The 12145-nt window shown below is 28.3% G+C and overlaps 1 protein-coding gene across 1 annotated transcript; it reads right to left on the reverse strand.

Annotated features, from left to right (window-relative positions):
* Positions 1-436: 436 nt before the first annotated feature.
* LOC114396684 (asparagine synthetase, root [glutamine-hydrolyzing]-like) lies at positions 437-6283 on the reverse strand. Its single transcript, XM_028358787.1, has 13 exons — positions 6057-6283; positions 4465-4603; positions 4175-4270; positions 3547-3688; positions 3228-3418; positions 2510-2671; positions 2204-2284; positions 1891-2112; positions 1625-1759; positions 1455-1535; positions 1274-1360; positions 1068-1175; positions 437-871 (listed from the first exon to the last, which is right to left on the reverse strand). Exons 1-13 carry the CDS (start codon positions 6134-6136, stop codon positions 647-649), a joined length of 1749 nt encoding a protein of 582 aa, XP_028214588.1. The 5' UTR covers positions 6137-6283; the 3' UTR covers positions 437-646.
* Positions 6284-12145: the final 5862 nt, after the last annotated feature.

A 12145-nucleotide genomic window follows, 5' to 3' on the forward strand; every position in this document is an offset into this window, starting at 1 on the left:
TGTAGAAAGGGATATGTATGTAGCTAGAATAGAAAGAAAAAAAAAGTTGTTGGGAAATTCTCAAACAGATTTTTTTTCAATAAAAGAAACTGAAATAATAATTTTAAGAAGGTAACAAGGTAAATTACTATGTGTATCTTGCATCTCAATGCACAAACATGGTCCTTACTCCTTCCAAGTTCCAATCTTATTATGCCTTCACTAGCAATTCTCAGGTACTAGTGGTGATATTACTTCACGTGTATGTCCGTTAATTAATACGCATTTTTATTATAGTGGTTTCGAAAATATCATACATATCAAACAATTTGAGTTCACACTTTTTTGTGTTACTGTGAATCGTTTTCTTGTCAGTATCTTGAGACTTGAAAGTCATTTTTACTTAACACGAAGAATATGTTTCAGCTAATTAAAAGGTGAAATAATGGACTTTGCATTCATCATGAACTGATAATAGAAACACTTTTATTAAGACTTCAAATCACAGCATTCAAGATAATACAATACGCTACACTTTTAGAAAGCCTTATATCTATATCTATACACTACAAAGCTTTGCCAAGATAAAAGTACACTGCAGGCAAATTTTTCATACACGTTTAGCATAGTTCATTCTCCCCCAATTATTCTTTGTCACAGCTTTATATTATCCCTGGATTGCAACACCAAGAGGAGCAGCATCCATAGGTATAATCTTCTCAATTTCTACACCCTTGTTGTTGTTCTGGTTTTCATAGGCTGAAATGTGCACTCCAAGTGCTGCTCTACCAGAAGGATCAAGGTTGTTAGACCAAGCAGCATCCCACTCAACAGCTTTGGCTGTGCTACATGCAACACTTGCTCCTCCAGGAACGGTGAGCCTAGCTGAGTTCTGCAAAACCAAATCAGCAAACACTTATTTGAATCAGCCCTTATTGAATTACATATTCCACATTGACTAGTGATATGGTCAAAATAGTGTATATAAGTCGGGGACAACTCTTATCTTATGAGCTACCTTTCAGGATTTTGTTTGGCCTAAATCCAAATTGTAAGAAATTAAATTAGGAGTTGGTTGGTTAACTTGCCTGAGGGAAGAACCTCTCAAAGATCATTCTGTAGTAATATGCTTCCTTGGTTGTTGGGGTGTTGTGAGGGTAGATGTTACCAGCATTAAGCATCATTTTGTCAGTCACCTAATAAAAAAAGACAAAAACCAATGATAAGCAAAACAAATTTCATGACAATAGCAAACTCCATCACTGAATTGTACAAAAAAGCATGGATTCAATACATGTTTTGCAGCATGGGCCTTAAGGCCATCAATCCAGCTATAGCCAACTCCATCACTGAATTGCTCTTTCTGCCTGTATAAAATGTGCTGCATGAAAATAAATGTTTAGATGTTAGTTTTACTGACCAATTAATTTGCCAAAGCTATATACAGTAGACATTGCAGTAAATTACAGAAGTACCTTTGGCAGATAAGGATGCTCTTCATCATCAAAGGCTCTCCTCAGAATCCACTTCTCAATTCGTCCTTCATCTCTTTTTATCTGAGCATTAAATTAGTAAACCAGCTAAATAAGTGTCTTAAAATTTTTAAAGTGATGAAAACCAACCAAATCATGTTCTTTACGCATACCATTTTCGACTCAGGGTCAATACTCATTGCAGTATTGATAAATGCCTTGTCCAAAAATGGTACACGGGCTTCTAGACCCCAAGCAAATGTTGATTTATTGGCTCGCAAGCAATCATATTGGTGGAGTGCTTTGATCTGCATATAAAAAACATAACTATTAACCCTTGAACTTCAACCCCTTATATAATACAACAAAAACAATAACAACAACAAAGCCTTATCCCACTAGGTATTGTTTAAGTCAATGAACAAGATAAATCTATGACCTTGCGGCATGTTTCTCTGTGAAACTCCTCCTTGTTGGGTGCCTTGTGGAAGTACAGATACCCTCCAAAGATCTCATCAGATCCTTCTCCGGAGATAACCCATTTGACACCAAGTGATTTAATCTTCCGAGACATGAGAAACATGGGTGTGCTAGCTCTAATTGTAGTCACATCATATGTTTCAACATGGTAGATAACATCTTCAATGGCATCTATTCCATCCTGCATGCACACACCATATATCAATTATGAATTAATAAATTGAAGGACCTCAAGTTGTGAGCTGAAAAGTACTTTTGATGTATTTAGTTACCTGAACAGTGAAGGTAAACTCATGGTGGACAGTGCCTAGATAGTCAGCAACTTCTTTTGCAGCCTTCAAATCTGGTGAGCCCTACTCAACATGAGTTAACAAAAGATTAATAAGGATATATAAGATTGGTTCGGTGGTTAAGAAAGAAGGAAAGAGGGGAAAGATCACGAGTTTGATCCCCTTTACTAACAAACTAACAATTAACATTTGTCAATAAAAAAAATAAGATTAATACAACATTAAATAATTTCATAAAAACAACAATTAAATCTGCAATGTCATTCGTAGTTTGATTAGATTGCACACCTCAAGGCCTACACAGAATGAATGTAACTTTGATCCCCACTGCTCAGCAGCCTTTGTGTTGGCCAAGTAGCGAGAAGTGACGGATGCAACCAATGAAGAGTCCAAACCTCCAGAGAGTAGAACACCAAAAGGCACATCAGTCATCAATCTTTTTATGACTGCCTGTAATCACTTTCACTTTGTTAGCTGTACTCATGAAAAAGTTTTCAAACAATAATTCTTGCATAACCATAGTGCCTATGGACCTAACCAATCAAATGCTCAAGATGTGTTCAAATAATAATACACTATGTAATGAAGTCTGTTGAAGTTATTTAACATTTATCTTGAGCATTGGATTCATTGTATCTATAGATTACTTTGTTCATGCAAAAATTGTTGCACATAAAAAAAGGAACTTTTAGAGTTAGATGAAGTTCCAATTCCAATTGTCCTTAGGCCTTGTTTGCATAAACTTCTCTGTAGGCACTCATAGGAGAAAGAAATAAGAAGGTAAAATAAAATAAGCATCTCCCATTAGTTGAAATTAGCTTGTGCCATAAGCTAACTTGTAGAAGTTCTTTCATTTAGTTAACTCAAAAATTGACTTTAACTTATATATAAGCTAATTATAGTTTATATGAAAAATTTATTATATTTTACTTTCTAATTCTCTTTTCCTATCAGTGTTTACAGAGAAGTTTATTCAAACACGACCTTAGACTTTTCTGAATGATACCTGCTCAAAGGTGTGTCTTAAAACGAGAGGATCATAAGGGGTGGATGGAGTAGCCTCAGAGAACCAAGGAGGATTGTACCATCTGCGAAACCCTCTTTCTTTGCTAGAGTACAAGTGACCAGGTGGAAAACACTCAAAGTGTTCACAATCATCATTCAGGCCTTTCATTTCTGATGAAATCCAAACAGAGCCTGAATACAGAGAGGATGTGCCAAACTGTCACACTTTGTGCATTCAATTCAATTCAATTCAAAATTAAAGTACAAACTAGAAACGCATGAATTCAATTCAAAAGTTGAACATGTTATGACATTATTACCATCTAATCCCCATCCAATGTACAAGGAAGTGACCCCAATAGCATCCCGAGCCACTATAAAACTGTTGTCACGGGTGTCCAGTAGAACAAATGAGAAGATACCATCCAGCATGTCCACAAAGTCTTCTCCATGTTCCTCGTACTATTAGAAAGAATAACAAGCACTTGATAAGAACTTACATATTCTATCTTGATGGCTTCAATTTTTAGCTATGGATTAAGAAAAAATTACAGTTCATGAAAGAAGTGATCTTCAAAAACTTCTTTTGATTAATAGATAATCAAATTATGTTTGAGTAAAACAATCTTAATGGTTCATGCATGCCTGTACGGTTAATATTAAATTTTGACCTCATAATTATATCAGTATAATCAACTGAAAATATTTAAATTTTGATTTTGATCACTAATTTGCTTATGTCATTTTCACAAAATAAAAAAATAGTACATCATGTACGCAAAATAGTCATAAACTATATTTACAGAAAAGATTAATCATCAAGCAAAGTCAAAAAATACTTTATACAAATAAAAATTAATTTTAATTGAAATCGAATCTTAACTATTTAGTTAAAGTTAATTCATCGAACTTATAAGTCCTTATATATAAATCTTAAATATTACTAACCAGGTGTGCAATAACATCACAATCACATCCAGTACGGAACTTGTGATTAGGCAGCTGTTTCCTGAGCTCTTCATGGTTGTAAATCTCTCCATTCACCTGTTATCAATCATGATTTACATCCGTTAAATTACTTAGTACAATAAGATACAAAATTAATAACTGAAAAAAGCAACAACAAAACACTTTGCATCATATGGCTCATAACACATCATAAATAACATGGAATGAAAGAGATAAAAACACAGACTATATCGTGTAGAACTATCATTGTTGTTTAGGTTATGGCCTACCGTGACAATGACGGATTTGTCCTCGTTAAAGAGAGGTTGATCCCCAGAAGCAGGATCAACTATGGCTAACCGTTGATGTGCTAAAAAGCAGTCACCATGTTGATGGAGCCCACTCCAGTCAGGGCCACGGTGCTTCAATCTGTGACGTCAACAACCACAAACAAATTTCAATAATATGCAAATTATGTAACTTGTCATTAACCCAAACCATTTAATGTCAAAAAATATTTATGTATTATTGTTTGATTTCAAAAGTTAATAACGAGAATTTAACAAACTTATAAGAATAAATATTGCGCACATTCAGTGTAAGAATTATTACAAAATTAATAAACTTATTATATATATATATATGATATATATATATATATATATATATATATATATATATATATATTATTTTATAATGAATAACAATGTGTATTTCACAGGAACGATAACATTTTTTTTGTTTTAAATTGATGTTCAATCATAAATTAGTATACAATATATTTATTAATTTTTATAATAATTACTTTAAAAAATTAATTAGCATTTAATAATAATTACTTTTAAAATTACTCTTATATCAAGAAGAATTTATAATTAGATGATTATATAAAACCTGCATATTAGACTTGAAACTTAAATTTAAATTTTATCCATAAATCATATAATTTTGAATAGATGTTTTCTTGTCATATACTGTATGTGTTAGCGTAAAAAACAACATAAGAAAAATCATTTGCATTAAATTAAATCGAATAATTCTACGACCAAGCAAACCCTTTTAATTATTTGATTTTCAATCGTCATCCACTTTTGGAAGGTTCCCACTAAATATTACTACCAATAATGCCCACAATCATTTCACTTATTCATAACCAATATATTTTATTTCATAGTTGCGCACTTAACCTAATCAACGTCATGTATCCTAAGTCTGACTTATGGACATAGAGTCCCAGCATAAAGAGCAATTGTAATTTTCAAACTCTACAATGATTAATCCATTCGTCACCTGGGCTAGGTCCCATATTCATTCTCTATGTTCGTCTAAATACGCATTTTCCAAAAAAAAAAAAAAAAACTGATTATTCATTCAAATTTAAATGTCACAAATCATACACTGACTCGGTGACTCTATCACAAAACGCTGCCAAATAGACTCGTGCCTTGTTATCTAAATCAATCACTTCCCACAAGGGATTTGCTGGTGCTGGTACCATCAAATTCTTCAGCATAAACACCCAAATTAATAAAAACCAAACTATGATAATCTTAGAACGAGGTTCGTTTGTCTAGACTAACCGACAGATAACATTATTTTTTAAACTGAATGTGTACAGAAATTAAACTCATCACAAAAAATAAATAGTTATATACAAGCTAAAAGTATATATATCATTCGAATCATTAAAGTTGGTCTAAGAAGTGGGAAAAGTATACATGAAATCATAAATTTTAACTTTAATATTATTATTATACGATAAGTTTATTAATTTTATTATGATTTTTTTATCGATTGATAATGTAAAAACTTTTATATTAATAGGGCATGAAAATTAGATTCAATTACGAATTCTAAATATATAGAAGAATAAATTCATTGCCTGCGAGAGAGCTCAAGCACGCGGACCCTTTTGGCTCGAGAGTCATCAGAACAACCAAGAACAGCAAGAATACCACACATTGTGATAATATATGTTAATGGAATCAAATAGAAAGAGCTTAAACAAGCTCAGAAGAAGAAAAAGAAAGGGGAAGAGAAGAAGAACAACACCACCACCACGTGTGAAGGGTGAAATTGAAGGCCTCAAGCAATTTGGTATACACAACTCTTCCCAAAGACACGTATTTATACGCATAATAACATGAATATAAATATCCATAATAATAACATATGAATGATAAGATTCCACCAAGTGGCTCCATGAAACGCCGTCGTTTCCCTTTGATTCAGTGTACTGTAACCGTCCACTGGCTGGTACCGGACACTGGACACCGGACCTATAATCCCCTCCTCTTATATTGCGCCACGTGGTGCAACCGTGGTTCGTTGTTGGGATCGATTGTTTTTGTTTTATTTTTATTTTTGTATGTAAGAATTAAGATAGTTAATATTTTCTGTTTGTTTTTGTGTTCATACTTCACACAAGTAGAGACTGCTCCCGTTTTGGAACTTGCTTCGTCTCCAACAAATATCTTCTAGATTTTGTATTTGTGTGTTTACATTAATAATGAAAATAAATAGTTATAATTTGAAGTAATTTTATTAAATGATATATTTGAAATAAAATTATTTAAAAGAATTTAATTTAAATACACTTATAAAGTAAAAAAAATTATATTGTTATATGTATTAATCGTGCATGAAAATTAAACTTTGTCTAAAATTAAAATATTAAAAGTTTCTTCTTCTAATTACTCTCCTGGGTTCTATATTTAGTGGCCATTGTTTTAAAATTAAGTAAAACTGATTGTGACAGAAATGATTTTAAAATGTTGAAGATAATTGAGTGTATTTAAATTAATCTCAACTATAGATTTTATATTGAAATGTGTACACAAGATGGAAAAATATTCTAGTGTAAAATATATTAATTTTTTATGGATAATATTGTAAAAATATTATAAAACTTTTGGTTTAACTTATAACTATGCCAATTTCTGATTTTGTGGTTGATGAATGTATTTTAGGTCTAATTAAAAAAATTAAAATATTTTTGTCAAATCAAATTAAACTTGTGATACATTTACCTTAAATATAAAAACTGCCAAATGAATTAGGTTTGTATAAACTCAAATTTAGTTTGTACTAAATATTTTCAATATAGGTACTAGCAAATTAAATAAAAATTAATAAGTCATTAGTTTGAATGGTATGAGACTCAATTTTCTTAAAAGTCTCAAGTTCAAGCATGATGAAAAACGTCATTAAAAAAAATCTTACTAATGATTAATCAAATTTTCTAAAAGAGATTAATCATCAATAAACTAATGGATATTTTGTACTTGTCAGTTATCACTATGGAAATAAAAAGAAAATAAGCAAAAGAAAGCCTCTAAGTTATTGTAATTTTCAAATTAATCATATCAGTTAACTTTTGTTAAAAAAAATCTTCTCTAAATAATTAAATTAATATAATATTTTAAGGTTATTTACGTTAATACCACTAACCTATTATAGTGGCTTCATGTGATACCAACAATATTTTATTACCTAAGATAATTACACTTACGAAATTGACATATAAGACAATAGAATTAACCCTGAAAAATTCATCATATTTGATAACTTAGAGAACTAATTTAAAGCAAAATTAATTAAAGAAAACTTTTTAAAAATATATATGAAAATATGTTTTATTTTTTATTGTTAATACTATTAAAATCACGATAATGTCATCCATGTGTAAAAGTGTTAAAATAGACAAAGCCAATAGACGAATTGACTTAATCATAAAATATGTAAGAAAAGCTAATAAAAATAAAAATAAAATAAAATAACCTCAGTAATTTTCAATACTTCTGCAATACATGTTTTCTGAACAATTAATCTTCTTAATTAATTATAGCATTTTTTCTTATTTATATCTATTTTTTAAATAAAAGAAAATAATTATATCGTGGATAACAATATACCTTCTTATAAAAGACTGAAAAAATTTCAAACACTAGACCCAATGAACTAGGTCCATTTGTAAATCCAAAAGTCTCTATTATTAGGTATTTTTATTCTGCATGTGGATATAAATACTAGCTAACCAATGGAGGCCATAGTTGGTAATTACTAAGTTTCTGAATTAAGTTTATTCCTCTAAAAAAAGGTTTGTTAAGTTTATGTAAATATTATTTTAAAGACAAACATTCATGTATATTTTCACCTTCTCTCTTCCATTAATTTTCTCTTCATCAGTTTAATTACAGAAAAGGATATTTTACATAAATTAGATGTAAATTGCTGTAAAATAGAAAGCTTATCATTTCATATTTTCATTACTATGTGCAGTTGTGTTGACATTGAGGTCGCTAATCAAAGCTACGTCGGAAAAGCATTAAACCGATAGGGTCTCGGTCAAAAGTTTTAATATATTGTGAAAGCCTGAAAGCTAATCATTCCAGACTGATTCAGTTTGCTATTTATTAAATTATATTTTAAATTTAATTTAATTGTGTACATATATAGATGTTCAATCCACTTATAATATTTTTATTAGAGCAACCCTCTCGAGGCCTTAAATCGCTAATGCTTTGTTTGAAACATTTTTTCAAGAAAAATAAAAAATAAGTCACCTATCATATTTATTCAATTGAACCAACTTGATTGCTTTGTTTGAAACATGAAAAAAACAGTAAAGAAAAAATAACTAAATTAAAGAAGAAAACACATATTTACATGTAATTTAAAATTATGTCAAATCTCTTTTTCTTTAAACTGAAGAGAAAATTAATGGAAGAGGAAAGGTGAAAATATTTTTTGTTACTTACTCGTCCCATTATAATTGTTATTTAAGAAAAAAAATCTTAAAATAATTATTATTTTATCTTTTTAATATAATATTAATTATTTTTTATTTATATCTCTAATAATATTTAATGATGAATAACATAATCTATAAATGAATTAATAATAATATAATCTATAAATGAATTAATAATGATATAATGTCGATTTTATAAAATTATTTTTTTTGTTTAATTATTATTTTTTTCTTTGTTATGTATAAAATAATAAAATAATCTAGGATGAATATTATTTTGGGATAGAGGGATTCCTTTTCTTTTTACCTTTATTTTGTGCCACTTATTATTGTCTTAAAGTATATATAGTAAATTTTTATGCATTTTACGACTAGAAAGGTTTTAATGTTATCTAATTTATATTTTAATAAAAAATTATTTTAACAATAAATTTATACTAAATTTTAATATAAATCATTAACCTATTGTAACGATTATATATAATTTTAACGGGAAAGGAAAAGAGATTTGGCATTAATTTTCCTTTAATAATTACTGGTGGACCAAAATAGAAAGTTTCTTTTACAGCATCAAAATAGAAGCTTAAATTGGAATACTTAAAGAATTCATTAAAAGCCTATCAAATCTTTAAAAAGAGTTACTAAAAGAAAATTTAAATCTCTAAATATATTAATAAATTCTTAAGTGCATATGATGGGTGAGTTCTTAAGTATTATATGGTCATGAAAGATTTTAATGAAATTTTTTAGTAAGTATTTTATTCTAAACTATCTATTTTGATTTGATTTGACGATATTGAAAGCACGTATGTGGTATGCATAATGTAATAAATAATAAAAACTTGAAGAAGTCATCTCTAGTAGAATTACGACTTTTTGTTGCACGGCCGTATCTTTCTAAAATTGAAATTGTATAAAGATTTATAATTTGTATTTACAAAATCATTATTATTTTACTACTTATCTAAAAATTAATTCAAAAAGTACTCCTATTACGAATTTAAAGAAAAATACCCCCAAATAATATAAAAGCCAAACGGACACTTATTAAAATTAATAGGCATGACATTGAATGATGTCATTCCTGAGGAGATATAAAAAATAGGAAGAAAAAAGAGAAAAAGAAAAAATTACCAAAGTATGGATGATATTGACGTTACACAAATATTTAATACTACTAAGTTAAGAAAATACTAATAATATTAAAATTATTTTTTTTACCGGTAAATACTAGTTTTTAATTAGTAGTAAATTAAAAATATTATTTTTGTTAATTATTATTAATAAATATAAATTAATAATAAATATATTAAGGATTAAGGTTTCAAATAATTTATTATTAGTAGTATATATATTATTACTATTTATTAATTTTATTTATTTTTAAAATGATTTGTTTTTAATCTATTGATGAAAAATTAATTAAAATCCATTACTTTTGTTAAATGCAAGGAATACTTTTAAAAAAATTAAAAAGAGTCTAAAAAATCAATTTTCATTTTTCAATCATTAAATTCTATTAAAACCCATGTAAAATTACTAATCATTGACGTAAAGAAATGGAATCGAAGAGTGAATTCGCGCAGCGCTGTGTCCAAACAAGAAAGGGTTTTAAACAAATTTCACGGTTTTTCATTAAGATTTTTCAGTTACAGTTACAAAGCATGCCTTAAGAAATAAAATGTCAAAATTTTCAGCTAGCTATACATTCAGTATTTTAACGTTCAATTTTTGTTACATCTTTTTAAATGGATCACACCAACTATATATTTAGTATTTTTAGTCCAGAGACGAAGTCTCTGTTTTTGTCTTAGTATTGATAATGTTTTTGGTAAATAATTTTTTTAAAGTAATTATTAGCATTTTGAGACACTACTTAATTTTATCTCCTTATATTTCATTTTTACCTTTAAAATATTATTAATATAATATATGTAATTAAGTTTATAAAATAATAATTTACCTTTTAATATCTATTCATAATTATTATTTCAAATATATGTTTTAAAATACTGAAATTAATATATATATATATATATATATATAATTTTGTCTCCGAATATCTGTTTATAATTATTATATCAAATAAACTATTGTGAATTATTTTAAATATAACTATATATATAATTATTATTTACTATTAGGCTTTATTAAATAATTATGGATTTATAATAATATTTTTTATTTAGTAATAGTAAATGACTAAATGTAGTACAATTTTAGTCATCTGTTTAAGTTAAATATAGTACTATAATTTTTATATATATTCCAAAGGATCAAATTAGATTCGTGGTTATTCGTCATCAAAATCATTTAAGTACTTATGAAAGACTTGATAGTGAAGTTGAGAATAATTGGGGATCCAATTAATATAATTTTTTTTTACAGACCGCATGCAAAATTCTTCCTTGGAGTTTTTCACACAAGTGCTTATTCAAGATTCTTACTCAAAACTTCTTATTAGCTTTTCTAATTTCAATTCCTATTTAATTTCTTTCCATATTTTAACTTATAAATTACAATTATAATTAAGACGTACAACCAATACATTCTAACAAGAGTAAATTAGACCGATAACTTTGATAACAAATACAACATGATAAAATATAATACAATGCACTTTATAAAATCCACACACTTATATGCCATGGAAATGAATGAAAGTAACACATATTCTAATGTTTTTTTAATACTTTGTAGGGTTTATAGACTTTAGGATTGTACACATGATCCAATACTGACATTAAAACAAAATATATTAGAGATATATAATAAGTGACTATATAAGTTAATCGATACACATTTTATAACTGATTTGTTCATTTAAGTATAATCTTAATATTAATTACCTTTTTATTTTCTTTATTTTTCTCTCTTTCACTTTTTCCTTTTCTCCACTTTCTTACTTTCACTATCTGCTTCCCATGAATTATGACATAGTATCATAGCAATGAATCAATCCCATTTTTTTTCTCCGCTGCACTTCACCGTCATTTTCTTTTCTTTTTCATTTATCTTGCTTTCTTTTTTTCGAGAAAATTTACACATCTTCCTCCAATTACTTTTTCCCTCTTCATTCAATCTTGTTCCTTTTTCCGGTCAACTCCGATCGTGAACCAAGAAACCACCACCATCAATCGTCTCCTCTTCATGTCTGCAACAAAATCCCTTTGATTTTAGTCTTTATCGCCGTGAGGCAATTTCTGGCCACCGCGCGT

Source organism: Glycine soja, chromosome 2 (genome assembly GCF_004193775.1).
Source record: "Glycine soja cultivar W05 chromosome 2, ASM419377v2, whole genome shotgun sequence".
Classification (NCBI taxonomy): Eukaryota; Viridiplantae; Streptophyta; class Magnoliopsida; order Fabales; family Fabaceae; genus Glycine; species Glycine soja.